General features: G+C 35.3%; 1 protein-coding gene across 1 annotated transcript in view; it reads left to right on the forward strand.

The window, feature by feature from the left end:
- Window positions 1-16,321, forward strand: part of LOC145269040 (chymotrypsin-1-like) — a 35,183-nt gene that overhangs the window by 6,880 nt on the left and 11,982 nt on the right. Inside the window, exon 3 of the mRNA XM_080124642.1 lies at window positions 6,626-6,747. Coding sequence (XP_079980768.1) covers window positions 6,626-6,747 — 122 coding nt within the window. The remainder of the gene's footprint in view (window positions 1-6,625; window positions 6,748-16,321) is intronic.

The following is a 16,321-nucleotide window of genomic DNA, read 5'->3' on the forward strand; positions in this document are numbered from 1 at the left end:
AAAATAAAAAAAACAAAAACAAAAACACACGTAAGACGTCTATCCACGGTTTCGTAAAATGTTTTTCACTAATACTGACAAATAGCAGAATGATTCAGTAAAAAATTGAATTATAGGAAAGTCTTAACCTTACCATATGCCGGTAATTTCCGAAAATGCTAAACCGGTATTTTTCCGACCACGTGTTTTTGTGTTGTCAAGGAGCTAAAAATAGCTACCCAATCGTGGAACCGCATTTGACCACATCTGTGCATAGAGAAATACCTGAGATACAACAGACAGCACCCTGGAGTATATTACACAAACAACCCCCCAAAAAAGATGAAGACAAGATTCTGGTGGCCCCACTGCAGAAAGTACCTGTGCATCGAGGAGGGATCCACCTGTTGGACAGACTGGCACACTACAGCTGAATACTGGCAGCAGATGACAAGCAAAAACGTACTAACGCGTTTAAATATTTTTTCACAATTTTGCCTAGGCGGCCAGGTACAGGAGCAAATTAAGTTCAGGTCTGGTAGGGTTAAAAAGTAACCTAGTGACCCCTGAAAATTGATCTTTTTTTAAATAATTTACTAACACACCTCCAAACGCAAGGTCCGATTTCTTGTAATACAGAGCTGACCCCCTTTTCCTTGAAGCGGAAACAACTGCAAATCATTTTTGCCACAGAATCAATATAAAAAGATGTGTGTGTATGTGTGTTTGTATGTGTGTGCGTGTATGTGTGTGCGTGTATGTGTGTGTATGTGTGTTTGTATGTGTGTGCGTGTATGTGTGTGCGTGTATGTGTGTGTGTGTATGTGTGTGCGCGTATGTGTGTGTATGTGTGTTTGTATGTGTGTGCGTGTATGTGTGTGCGTGTATGTGTGTGCGTGTATGTGTGTGTATGTGTGTTTGTATGTGTGTTTGTATGTATGTGCGTGCACATGTGTTTGTATGTGTGTGTATGTGTGTGTATGAGTGTTTGTGTGTGTATGTGTTTGTATGTGTATGTGTGTATTTGTGTTTATGTGTGTGTTTGTGTGTATGTGTGTGTGTGTTTATGCGTGTGTGTATATGTGTGTATGTGCGTGTGTGTTTATGTGTGTGTATGCGTGCGTATGTGTATGTATATGTGTGTATGTGTGTGTTTGTATGTGTTTGTATGTGTGTGCGTGTATGTGTGTGTATGTGTGTTTGTATGTATGCGTGTGTATGTGTGTGCACATGTGTTTGTATGTGTGTGTATGTGTGCTTGTGTGTGTATGTGTATGTGTTTGTATGTGTATGTGTGTATGTGTGTTTATGTGTGTGTTTGTGTGTATGTGTGTGTTTATGCGTGTGTGTATATGTGTATATGTGCGTGTGTGTTTATGTGTGTGTGTATGCGTGCGTATGTGTGTGTGTGTTTGTGTGTGTTTGTATGTGTGTGCTTTTGTGTGTTTGTATGTGTGTGCGTGTATGTGTGTGTATGTGTGTTTGTATGTATGCGTGTGTATGTGTGTGCACATGTGTTTGTATGTGTGTGTATGTGTGTGTATGAGTGTTTGTGTGTGTATGTGTATGTGTTTTATGTGTATGTGTGTGTATGTGTGTTTATGTGTGTGTTTGTGTGTATGTGTGTGTTTATGCGTGTGTGTATATGTGTGTATGTGCGTGTGTGTTTATGTGTGTGTATGCGTGCGTATGTGTGTGTATACGTGTGTGTATGTTTGTGTGTATGTGTGTGTTTGTGTGTGTTCACTAAACATAAGTAATGACAAAATCGAACAAAATTGCATATTTCGTATAAAAATCCATCCCAAATTCATCTAAAGTTGCGATTTTTTCTCGCTACGACATTAAAAACATACTTTTTTTCTATTTAATAATTACTTAAACGAATTAAATGAAAAAATTATTAAAATTAACTTCTTAATATACCCAATCATGGATATGCGAGCGACTACATGAAGTTTAATTAATTTATTATTCATTTTATGGTTTCTTATCAGGTTTACTATATTATGGTTTCATTTCACCATTACGCTTAATTCTATTTATGCATAGTTTTTACATTCTGCATAATTGGTTATAATTTAGGATTAAAACGTTCTAGACCACGGGCCTTTTATATATATATATATATATATATATATATATATATATATATATATATATATATATATATATATATATATATATATATATATATCTATATATAAGTGCCCTACATTGTGTTTATGTGGGAAATGTCTCTACTAAACTACCCGTTTTCTATATGCTGCATAAGTGCGTAGAATTTAAGACCAAAACGTTCGAGCACACGGAAATATTATATATGCTGTATAGGGGTACATATTTAATGATGACGGGATTCATATTGGCTCACATGATGATGGTGAAGATAATTCATATGGGAAGACATTTATGTATATACTAGCGGGAGTACCTGGCGTTTGCCGGGTGTTTGTGTGTGTGTAGGGGGGTAAAGTAAAGAATAAGCGAAGTAATAACCCTGCTTCGATAAAAAAACCGATGTTAACCCCCCCCCCCCAAAATCGGAAAAACTAAAACAGCAAAAAAAAAAACAACAAAAAACATCGAACAAAACGAAATAAAACGGAAATGATGTATTATATATTTATTTTTAAAAAAAATGGAAAGAATCCTTTTTTTTCTTTTTTTTTTAGTGTATAAATGTTGGTAAATAAATGGTAATTAAGCAACGTAAAAGTAAGCGTGGTGCATTTCACCCAATAGGAAGCATCGAACGGAAAGGCACGGTGAAATTCCATTCCAGTTTTTTTAAGCAACTACGAAGTACAGAAAACCGAAACCGGTGTTCGTTCATAACTGTCCCTTGTAAACGATCACACAACGGTGTAAATGGGTGGCGGAGGAAGGAGGAATTTATTAGAGAGAAAAGATTTTACTACTTGCATTGATCTTAACCGATTTTAGCAGTGGACTCTCAACAGAAAAAATATAGGAATCTACGATTAGCGATGAAGTGGAGAGGTAATATACCTATAACACACCTCAGATATTGTGCTGCAGTTTGTGCATATTACATTGGCATGAAATGCCTTGATTTTTAATCCTATTAAGGTCAAAATCACAGGGGAAAAATGAGTTCATTTTATTCATATATATATATATATATATATATACATAGGGATTACATCACGACACGAGACAAACAGTTACAAATTATTAATGGCGATTTCTTTATTCATCTGATCGGCCGGTTGATGACGTCAGGAATTCAAACTTGGATCTACATGGTCTAATCTTCTATCCTTCCCTTCTAAAGGGCTCCCACTTCAACTGACTATCCCTCATCAACTGTCGACTCTCAACTCTCGACTGATCAACTGACAACTGACTTTCACTCCGAACCCAGATTCCTATATTGAGAAATATCCTTTGTTTATGACGTCAGAATTGTGTTTACCAAACGTGACTAATTTTCACGTGGCTTTACATACGTTTGTCCAACACACTTTTGACAAACAAAAGAATCCTCAATTCTAATCTGACTTATTTTTAAACAATATAATTTAACTCGCATTGTGCATTCATAATGACCGTCGTGTATCTATAGAGATAATAAGTGCACAGTTTGATGTCAGTGTGGGAACTGTACACACAGCTATTTATGAGGAACTGACGATGCAGAAGATTTGCGTAAAGTTTGTCTCAAAGGTACTTCATCCTTTTCACAGACTATTTGACCAATATGGGTATCAAGTCAGTTCCTCACCCTCAATGTAGTCTTTCTGTGACTTTTGATTACTCCCTAAGCTCAAGAAAACCTTGGGATGGTTCTTGTTAACACATATAGAGGGGAGGAGATACTTCACTTATGATGGGAGGAGGCACAATACTTCGTTACTAGATGATGATAAAAAACATTTACCGTTTTGGTTGTGACGAATGACGACACAAGACAAACAGATGCAAACATAGATGGTTCCTTTATTATTCAACGGGCGATTGGTGACGTCAGGAATTCAAACTTGGATCTACATAGTCTACTTTCCTCCCTTCGCCTCTAAAAGGCTCTCACTCTCCAACTGACTATCACCGTGTGTAATCTGCTCTGATTATCTGATCCTCACACTCTGACTCTAACTTGGAACTCTCAGATTCCTATATTGAGAAATCTCCTTTGTTTATGACGTCAGAAGTGCGTTTAGCAACGTGACTATAGCACGTGGCTTTACATATGTTTGTCCAAACACACTTTTGGCAAACAAAAGTATCCTCAATTCTAATTGTTTAATATCGAACCTATTTTTAAACAATATTTTTTTAATATGCATTGTCCATTCTGTTAACTGACATATTTAATATCCAGATTTCTAAAAGAATTGACAATCGACTCTTTTTCCGACATAAACAATATTTAACTATTTCTAATAGAATTAACAATGCACTTAATTTCGAACATTCCATTTTTCATTTTTATCTTTAAAACTTGCCTTCAGGGTTCGATTCTAACCTTTTCCTAATATCATTTTCACTTATCTAGTATGTCTTACTTACATGAGAAAGGGACAGCCCTTTCATGTAACAGTCAGCTGGAAAGCAGAATAGCGGAACAGAGTTCCGCAGATAGGCAGTTCTAGTAGGAAAAAAGCCTTGTTGATGGAATCCACGTTTAGGTTTAGGCACCGATAGAGAGTGGGGGGAATTTTTTGATAGTGTTGGTAAGGGGTGGGGGGAATCACAGATCGGAGCTCAGACGAGCACTTGGCATAAAAATAACGATATATTGCGTAGGTAGAATTTTTCCCGCCCACAACGTAAACACAATCGTTTTATATATTATTTTAATTAGAATTCATTATTGAGATGAGAATTAATTATATTCATTTATTTATTGCGGACTATTATTCTCATCTTTATTAGTTGTTGTTTCACGACGTTTCGGCCACCTATCACTTATGTAGTATGCCTTCTTACATGAGAAGGGACAGCTCTTTCATGTAACACACACACACACAGATATATATATTTACACACACACACACACACACACACACACACACACATATATATATATATATATATATATATATATATATATATATACTAGCAGGCCACCAGGTATTGCCCGGTCGTAAAATACGCTTAAATATGATATTTTGATTAATGCAGATTTCGTATTTATTATGATATTATATTGGACCCAATATACAGTGATGATTTAAAAAGTAAAAAAAAAAAAAAAAAATGACGCCACCAACGAAAATTGAAACCAAAACGTTTAGCTTAGGATTTACTTTTTCCTTTGACGTTAACGACTGTACTATGGATACATGTTTACTGTTTAAAATTAAAACATAAACCAATAGCTATTACGTTGCGCATGCATATTTGTAATGCCGTCGTCCGACCTTCACTTGGCTAATTTCATTTTTTTAATTTTTACACTTTTGCACCGATTTTCTCTGGCTAAAACATAAATATGACGTTTCGCATGGGTTTGAATACCCTATATATTAAGTTTCATGTCTGTAGACCGAAAGCGACAGGAAAAGACGTGTCCTAAACATGGTCTGTTTGGCATGGCAGAGTCTTGTTAAGCCCATTGGAGTACGAGAAGACTCTCGAGTGGCCTTTACATCTTGATGAGCTGTTATAATGATAGCGTAGAGAATGACTAGCAACATCTTTTCTGTGTGAAAGAGATAATACGTCATTGAGCGCGGATGCGTGTGCAGCAGCAGAAGCTGTACGACAGTCAACATATGCAAATGACTAAGTCGAGTGCGAAGTGACGTCACAGCAAGGAAAAAGTAAAGAAAAAAGATTATAAAAAAATAGAAAAAAGTGGCCCAAGAAGGACAGGGATATATATGTTACACACGTGATCTGAGAGCGACAGAGTACGATGTGTTCGACAGGGCAGAATCTTGTTAAGCATATTGGAGTACGAGAAGACTTTGAATAAGAGACAAAGTGTTATTCTTGAAAATACCTGTAAATAAATGCCTGTTGTTTCACTGAAAAAAAAGGGGTCGAATTATTTCCTTATCTTTGTCTTTTTGCGACTGTCTGCATACAACGTATGGGTCTCAAGTGTTTAAGGTTTCCTGCTCTCTATGGTTGCATGGATAATGACTTTTTTTTACAAAGGAATCACCACTTATCAAAGCCCAGCGGCCACTCGAGGATAAGGGTTAAAGAGTGTACAGTGGTCAAAGGGACACTATCATAGTAATCGTCAGAAGTGTAAATTTGGTAAATTGGATTACTTAAGGGGAATGGCTCATCAAGAATTTGTTTACATTGGAATTGAAAACGGCCATTTTATAGTCAGCTGGAAAGCAGGTAAACGGAAGAGAGTTCCACAGGTGTGCAGTTCTTAGAAAGAAGCTTTGTTCATGGAATCTGCGTTTAGATTTAGGCACAAATAAAGAGCGGGGGAAATTATTGATAGTGTTTTCAGCTAAACGAGTGTTTCTCGTGAATACTTTCAAAAATTATTTTGAGTGTTGGCGGAGGTATACACTTTCTACGTGCTCTTTTTTCTCCTTTTATTTAAAAAAAAACGTTTTCTTTTTTTTTCTCATTGATTGCATCATGCGTTTTTTTCTCTCTTTCTTTTTTCATCTCATGTCTTTTCTTTGTCCTTTTTTTTTTTTTTTTTTAGTGGACCCGGAGTCCGTAGCGTCCAAATCAATATTGGCACCAACCTAAATGACCGTGCTGGAGCCCATGTGGTTGACGCCGTGGAAGTTGTCAGCCATGGCCAATTCAAAGAACGCCCTATGCGTAAGCCATTTTATTCGTTTATCGCCAATCGATATCGCATCTCGTCCTCGTACTTCCTCTCACGACGCCATATCCGGTTACTTTATGGCGTGGTCTCTGGCTTTGATAGAGATAACGTATTGCGCATATAAAAATCCACACTAATATTCAATTTTAATTGGGTATTGATGTAATATTTTAGCGAAGGAAGAAAACCAAAGATTCATGGGTTGAGCATATTGGGGAGTGATATACAAACTGCCATGAAGCGTATTAAGCGATGCTCTTTGTGTAAACAAATCGAGCTTCGACATTTGGACGATGTCAAAACATCGTTAATTCACTACCCGCACAGCAGCAGCCGAATAGCATACTGGTAAGAAACCTTGACTGTCGTTTGGGCGGTCGGGTTTCGATCCTGGCTTGAGGTAGTTGCTTTTCTAGCCGCACTGATGGTCTGTGATACAGCGGAACAGTACTGCATGTGGATTAATATATATATATATATATATATATATATATATATATATATATATATATATATATATATTATATATATGTATATATATATTAAAGAGCACGGGCTTTTTTATTTGATTATTTTCTTTTTTACCAATCCTGATCGATTTTTTTTACACATAGGAATTTTCTTTTTATATTTTTTTTATCAAAGTTGTATAAGTTGCATCCCTATGGTTGTTTTTGACTAATGACTTGCTTGAAAAAAAAACAAAAACAATATTAGTGGGGCAGATTGCTGAAACAATCTTTTACTTGGTGACACAAACAACAAAATGGAAATTTCTCAGGTTTGCTTCTGCAGCCATCTTGAAAACTTGCAGCCATCTTGAATTTTTTTTTTTTTTTACACAGTGATCACCACTTATGAAGGCCCGGAAGCCACTCAGGGATAAGGGTTATTGCAAGTACATTACGTTAGTGTGGAGATTTGATGAAGGGGACGGTTCATTAGGAATTTGTTAACATTGGACTTGAAGACATCCAAGTTGTAGTCCGGAGGGAAGCAGGCAGACGGAACAGAGTTCCACAGGCGTGCAGTTCTAAGAAAGAAGCTTTGTTCATGGAATCCGCGTTTTGATTTAGGCACAGATATAGAGTGGGAAAATTTTTCACAGTGGATTCAGCTAGACGGGTGTTTTTCGTGAAAGATTGGCGAGGGGGCACCAGAGATTGGAGTTCAGACGAGCACCTGCCATGGAAATAACGATAAAACAAGGATAGGCTCGCAACGTCTCTTCTGTGGGAGGGAGGTTGCAGGGTAGAGAAAAGGGCATCCCCCACTAAGCCAGGAAGTCTATTTTGTACTCTGTCAAGGCAGGATAGGCTGTTTTTCTGCAGCCATCTTGAAAACTTGCAGCCATCTTGAAAACTTGCAGCCATCTTGAATTTTCTTAATACGATGCTCTGAACGTCATTTGTGCCAATTTTGGTGCTTGTATCACTAAGTGAAAGATTGAGATAACCTGCTCCATTAGTAATTGGCTGCTTGGAGAATATATCTCTCAAATTGCTTACTGCATGGCCACACTACCAACACTACATCACGAAGACTACCCGCACCTTTCCGACTCCAGCTCAATATCACAGCACTTAAAAAAAAAACATGACTGCCATCATTCCAAATTCCAAAGAATTACGGTCAAAAATACCAAGGTCCTACGCAGCGATACTAATATAAACAGTGCCGTGACCCACAGTCCTTTTTACTACCCCTCATTTTCCCTTTTTTTGGAGGGGACAACTTGTAATCCTTCAACACTAACACCGGTGCTTTCTTTTCCCTTCCTATGGGATGACCGTTACGAGGGATTAGCCATTACCGCCTCACATTTCTCTTTTAGACGTCAGACTTTCGCTGTAATTTTTTTTCCTTTATTTCGTTTCCACATTGGGACTTTGACTAATTTCTTACTTTCTTTCGTTAGTATTTTGGACTTACTCAGTTTCGATGCATTTTCTGCCCCCCCCCCTTCAACACTACACTTCAAGCTAATTCTATTTTATTCTTTCTTTCTGTTTTCAGTTTTTACTTTCTTCATTTTTAATAAACCTGTTGATTCAACGACAAACCGTCTCCAGAGTTTTAAAGTTGGAGAAGTGTTTATATTTTCCGTCGTAAGACTTAAAACACTCTAGACAATGGAGCACGTGGTCTTTACGGGACGGAACAAAGAGACTAAAAATACTGAAAGCCTTATACATAAAAGTACGGCACAATCACGTTGACATGCCGGTTTTCGCCAGATCACCGAAGTTAAGCAACGTTGAGCCTGGCCAGTACCAGATGGGTGACCATTTGTCAAGGCTAGGAAATGTATGTACCTTCTGGTAAGGTTGGGCGTGGGGCCAGCACCCTCACCCTGTAAAAAGAACTCCTCGCTACAAAAACATCTACAAAAATAAGTTGTAGATGGCCTATACCCCTCCAATGGCTCAAGGGCTATGGATCGATTTGTAGTGGAATGGGGACAAAAATGGATGGTCACATTCAATGCTGCTAAGACTAAACTTGTTTCCTTCAATAACTACAAGAAACCTTCTCTACCACCAATAGCAATGCCCAAAGACTATTTATTTTAAAGTACATCTTTTAAACTCCTTGGCCTAACGTTCACAGGAAACATGAGTTGGAAAAATTACATTGAGAGCATTGCTAGAAACGCTGCGAACAAGGTAGGTTCTCTCTACCGTGCTAGAAAGCTACTAACGCTCGAAAGTATCCTGTGCATCTATAAGGCCACCATTCGCCCATGTATGGAGTATGGTTGTCATATTTGGGCTGATGCCTCTGCTACTAGTCTCTCGCTCTTAGACAAGGTTCCAAAAAGAGTCGCCAACCTAATAGGTCCTGAACTGTCATCTAAGCTTAAGCCTCTGTCCCATCGACGTAATGTAGCATCCTCTGCCTGTTCTACAAGTATTTCAACGGTGAATGCTCTGATGAACTGCAAGCACTTGTGCCCCCTCGACGTAAGTACCCCCGACAGACCCGACAAGCAGCAATATCTAACCCCTTCACAGTAGAGATCCCTAGATGTAAGAGAGCCTTCTACTCCAGTAGTGTCTTCCTCAGAACCGCTGGACTTTGGAATTCCCTTCCGAGTTCCTGCTTCCCTGACTGTACTGACATGCAGAAGTTCAAAAGTAACATGAACCGAAATCTTGCTGCCCAACTCCCCACATAGTACCCCTGTAGCTTATATCCCTGATAGTAACCCCCTACATCAAAGTGGCAATGTGCCTTGTTTGGGGTGAAATTGCAATAAAAAAAGATTATTCATAAAAGCGAAACAATCTCAAATAAATAATATAAATTATGAATGCAGTAGGAACATTTTAAAATGCTTGAGTTCGTAAATTTTAAATAAAAAAAAAATGTAAATGTAAGCACAATGTTAAAAATTGTCCACCCATTAAATTAACCACCCCAACACGTGACCATGACAAAATATATAAATGTTAATACATTTAATACCAAACGCAATGTAAAAGAAAATTTTAAGAACCTAAATGGCACAATGCGACTGAAGATGACGGAAGTATTCCAGTCGAAAGCGCTTGCTATGCAAAAACAAACATGTGGTTCCAACTTATACAACTTTGAATAAAATGTAAAAAGAAAATTTAGATTGGAAAAGATAAAAAAGAAAAAAAAATCCCTGCTTTTTAAAAACATTTGCCTCAACGAGTACATGTTGACTTAGTATACACACACACACACACACACACACACACACACACACACACACACACACACACACACACACACACAGAGGGTGGAACGATAAAATTGTGGCGCCAGAAAAGACGACATGATTCCATTTCCGTTTGATGAAAACCGGTTTTCTTTTTTGTTACAGGCCATCTAGTAGTTGGCCAGTGGAGTACAAATTCCAAGAGCGATAGCAGCCTTCTATCATGTCTGAAAGTGACACAATGTTCAACGAGTGAGATCGGAGATGCGCCACTGTACAACTCATGCTCTCTACCGATCCAAGTTATGACAATAGAACCCTCAAAATGCATCGGTGGATTGCCACGAATCACAGAGACGTGTCCAGGGTGATGAAAACAAAGTTTCCGGTCCCGGTTATGGCCCTTTGGTGTGGTTTCAAGTGAGGGCCACATCATGCGACCTCACATCTTCAAAGTCGACTTCAAAGTCAACACCAAAGTGTATCTGAATGCACCGAAAAGTGTGGTGATCCCCTGGTGCAATCAGATAGCCGCTGGCAGATTCTGGATGTAGCAGCAGGACTTGGCACTAGCCCACAAGTCCAAAGAGACCCAGGCTTGGCTTCAGAAGGAGTACTACGACTTTGTACCATTCTCTCACTGCCTCCTCTTCCGACCTGAACCCACTGGTCATACGTCGAGAACATCACCAACATAACCTACCGCAGCACAAAAGCCAGCGTAATCACCGTCGTCCGCCGAGTATTCGCCAAGCTCCCGTCAACAATTATTCATTTGATTAACGTGTCCCTTAGCAATAAAAAACAATTACTAATTTGGTTATTGTATCATTGCAAACACACGTATTGGCCTCCATACACACTAACAAACCTAATTGCCAATGCTATTAGGGCTATGCTATCTTATAGAAAATATCTTGGCCTAAAAGCTGAATCTTTCGGTACCAGCAATGTATTTAAATGCACGAGTTTTTCAAATGACCTTTTGGTATATTCGATAATTGTTATTGTTCTTTAGGTACCAGCTTATGTAAAACGATCTTTGCTGCACACGGCCTAGGTATTAAAATTTCAGTTGAATATTTTTTAAAATTATTTATTGGTACATTTGATAATTATTATTGTCCTACAAGCGCAAACGATCTTTGGTGTAAACCGTCTAGATATTAAGATACCAGTTGAATATTTTTTTTCAAATGATTTTTTGGTACATTTGATAATTATTATTGTTCTAGAGGCGCAAACGATCTTTGGTGCAAACCGTCTAGATATTAAGATACCAGTTGAATATATTTTTTCAATTGATTTTTTGGTACATTTGATAATTATTATTGTTCTACAGGCTCAAACGATCTTTGGTGCAAACCGTCTAGATATTAAGATACCAGTTGAATATTTTTTTTTCAAATAATTTTTTGGTACATTTGATAATTATTATTGTTCTACAGGCTCAAACGATCTTTGGTGCAAACCGTCTAGATATTAAGATACCAGTTGAATATTTTTTTCAAATGATTTTTTAGTACATTTGATAATTATTATTGTTCTAGAGGCGCAAACCATCTTTGGTGCAAACCCTCTAGATATTAAGATACCAGTTGAATATTTTTTTTCAAATGATTTTTTGGTACATTTGATAATTATTATTGTTCTACAGGCGAAAAACGATCTTTGGTGCAAACCGTCTAGATATTAAGATACCAGTTGAATATTTTTTTCAAAATATTTTTTGGTACATTTGATAATTATTATTGTTCTAGAGGCGCAAACGATCTTTGGTGCAAACCGTCTAGATATTAAGATACCAGTTGAATATTTTTTTTTCAAATAATTTTTTGGTACATTTGATAATTATTATTGTTCTACAGGCTCAAACGATCTTTGGTGCAAACCGTCTAGATATTAAGATACCAGTTGAATTTTTTTTTCAAATGCTTTATTGGTACATTTGATAATTATTATTGTCCTACAAGCGCAAACGATCTTTGGTGCAAACCGTCTAGATATTAAGATACCAGTTGAATATTTTTTTCAAATGATTTATTGGTACATTTGATAATTATTATTGTTCTAGAGGCGCAAACCATCTTTGGTGCAAACCCTCTAGATATTAAGATACCAGTTGAATATTTTTTTTCAAATGATTTTTTGGTACATTTGATAATTATTATTGTTCTACAGGCGAAAAACGATCTTTGGTGCAAACCGTCTAGATATTAAGATACCAGGTGAATATTTTTTTCAAAATATTTTTTGGTACATTTGATAATTATTATTGTTCTAGAGGCGCAAACGATCTTTGGTGCAAACCGTCTAGATATTAAGATACCAGTTGAATATTTTTTTTTCAAATAATTTTTTGGTACATTTGATAATTATTATTGTTCTACAGGCTCAAACGATCTTTGGTGCAAACCGTCTAGATATTAAGATACCAGTTGAATATTATTTTCAAATAATTTGTTGGTACATTTGATAATTATTATTGTTATACAGGCTCAAACGATCTTTGGTGAAAACCGTCTAGATATTAAGATACCAGTTGAATATTTTTTTCAAATAATTTTTTGGTACATTTGATAATTATTATTGTTATACAGGCTCAAACGATCTTTGGTGCAAACCGTCTAGATATTAAGATACCAGTTGAATATATTTTTTCAAATAATTTTTTGGTACATTTGATAATTATTATTGTTATACAGGCTCAAACGATCTTTGGTGCAAACCGTCTAGATATTAAGATACCAGTTGAATATTTTTTTTTCAAATGATTTTTTTGGTACATTTGATAATTATTATTGTTCTACAGGCACACACGATCTTTGGTGCATACCGTCTAGATATTAAGATACCAGTTGAATATTTTTTTTCAAATGATTTTTTGATACATTTGATAATTATTATTGTTCTACAGGCACAAACGATCTTTGGTGCAAACCGTCTAGATATTAAGATACCAGTTGAATATTTTTTTTAATGATTTTTTGGTACATTTGATAATTATTATTGTTCTACAGGCACAAACGATCTTTGGTGCAAACCGTCTAGATATTAAGATACCAGTTGAATATTTTTTTTTCAAATGATTTTTTGGTACATTTGATAATTATTATTGTTCTACAGGCACAAACGATCTTTGGTGCAAACCGTCTAGATATTAAGATACCAGTTAAATATTTTTTTTTCAAATGATTTTTTGGTACATTTGATAATTATTATTGTTCCAGAGGCGAAAACGATCTTTGGTGCAAACCGTCTTGATATTAAGATACCAGTTGAATATTTTTTTTTCAAATAATTTTTTGGTACATTTGATAATTATTATTGTTCTACAGGCACAAACGATCTTTGGTGCAAACCGTCTAGATATTAAGATACCAGTTGAATATTTTTTTTCAAATGATTTTTTGGTACATTTGATAATTATTATTGTTCTACAGGCACAAACGATCTTTGGTGCAAACCGTCTAGATATTGAGATACCAGTTGAGTATTTTTTTCAAATGATTTTTTAGTACATTTGATAATTATTATTGTTCTACAGGCGAAAAACGATCTTTAGTGCAAACCGTCCAGATATTAAGATACCAGTTGAATATTTTTTTTAATGATTTTTTGGTACATTTGATAATTATTATTGTTCTAGAGGCTCAAACGATCTTTGGTGCAAACCGTCTAGATATTAAGATACCAGTTGAATTTTTTTTTCAAATGCTTTATTGGTACATTTGATAATTATTATTGTCCTACAAGCGCAAACGATCTTTGGTGCAAACCGTCTAGATATTAAGATACCAGTTGAATATTTTTTTCAAATGATTTATTGGTACATTTGATAATTATTATTGTTCTAGAGGCGCAAACCATCTTTGGTGCAAACCGTCTAGATATTAAGATACCAGTTGAATATTTTTTTTTCAAATGATTTTTTGGTACATTTGATAATTATTATTGTTCTGGAGGCGCAAACGATCTTTGGTGCAAACCGTCTAGATATTAAGATACCAGTTGAATATTTTTTTCAAATAATTTTTTGGTACATTTGATAATTATTATTGTTCTAGAGGCGCAAACGATCTTTGGTGCAAACCGTCTAGATATTAAGATACCAGTTGAATATTTTTTTTTCAAATAATTTTTTGGTACATTTGATAATTATTATTGTTATACAGGCTCAAACGATCTTTGGTGAAAACCGTCTAGATATTAAGATACCAGTTGAATATTTTTTTCAAATAATTTTTTGGTACATTTGATAATTATTATTGTTATACAGGCTCAAACGATCTTTGGTGCAAACCGTCTAGATATTAAGATACCAGTTGAATATTTTTTCAAATAATTTTTTGTACATTTGATAATTATTATTGTTCTACAGGCGCAAACGATCTTTGGTGCAAACCGTCTAGATATTAAGATACCAGTTGAATATTTTTTTCAAATAATTTTTTGGTACATTTGATAATTGTTATTGTTATACAGGCTCAAACGATATTTGGTGCAAACCGTCTAGATATTAAGATACCAGTTGAATATTTTTTTTTCAAATAATTTTTTGGTACATTTGATAATTATTATTGTTCTAGAGGCGCAAACGATCTTTGGTGCAAACCGTCTAGATATTAAGATACCAGTTGAATATTTTTTTTTCAAATGATTTTTTGGTACATTTGATAATTATTATTGTTCTAGAGGCGCAAACGATCTTTGGTGCAAACCGTCTAGATATTAAGATACCAGTTGAATATTTTTTTCAAATAATTTTTTGGTACATTTGATAATTATTATTGTTCTAGAGGCGCAAACGATCTTTGGTGCAAACCGTCTAGATATTAAGATACCAGTTGAATATTTTTTTTTTCAAATAATTTTTTGGTACATTTGATAATTATTATTGTTATACAGGCTCAAACGATCTTTGGTGAAAACCGTCTAGATATTAAGATACCAGTTGAATATTTTTTTCAAATAATTTTTTGGTACATTTGATAATTATTATTGTTATACAGGCTCAAACGATCTTTGGTGCAAACCGTCTAGATATTAAGATACCAGTTGAATATTTTTTCAAATAATTTTTTGTACATTTGATAATTATTATTGTTCTACAGGCGGAAACGATCTTTGGTGCAAACCGTCTAGATATTAAGATACCAGTTGAATATTTTTTTCAAATAATTTTTTGGTACATTTGATAATTATTATTGTTCTACAGGCTCAAACGATATTTGGTGCAAACCGTCTAGATATTAAGATACCAGGTGAATATTTTTTTTTCAAATGATTTTTTTGGTACATTTGATAATTATTATTGTTCTACAGGCACAAACGATCTTTGGTGCAAACCGTCTAGATATTAAGATACCAGTTGAATATTTTTTTTCAAATGATTTTTTGGTACATTTGATAATTATTATTGTTCTACAGGCACAAACGATCTTTGGTGCAAACCGTCTAGATATTAAGATACCAGTTGAATATTTTTTTTTCAAATGATGTTTTGGTACATTTGATAATTATTATTGTTCCACAGGCACAAACGATCTTTGGTGCAAACCGTCTAGATATTAAGATACCAGTTGAATATTTTTTTTTCAAATGATTTTTTGGTACATTTGATAATTATTATTGTTCTACAGGCACAAACGATCTTTGGTGCAAAACCGTCTAGATATTAAGATACAAGTTGAATATTTTTTTTTCAAATGATTTTTTGGTACATTTGATAATTATTATTGTTCTAGAGGCGCAACCGATTATTGGTGCAAACCGTCTAGATATTAAGATACCAGTTGAATATTTTTTTTTCAAATGATTTTTTGGTACATTTGATTATTATTATTGTTCTACAGGCACAAACGATCTTTGGTGCAAAC

Source organism: Euprymna scolopes, chromosome 45 (genome assembly GCF_053919585.1).
Source record: "Euprymna scolopes isolate OS-2025 chromosome 45, ASM5391958v1, whole genome shotgun sequence".
NCBI classification, from domain to species: domain Eukaryota; kingdom Metazoa; phylum Mollusca; class Cephalopoda; order Sepiida; family Sepiolidae; genus Euprymna; species Euprymna scolopes.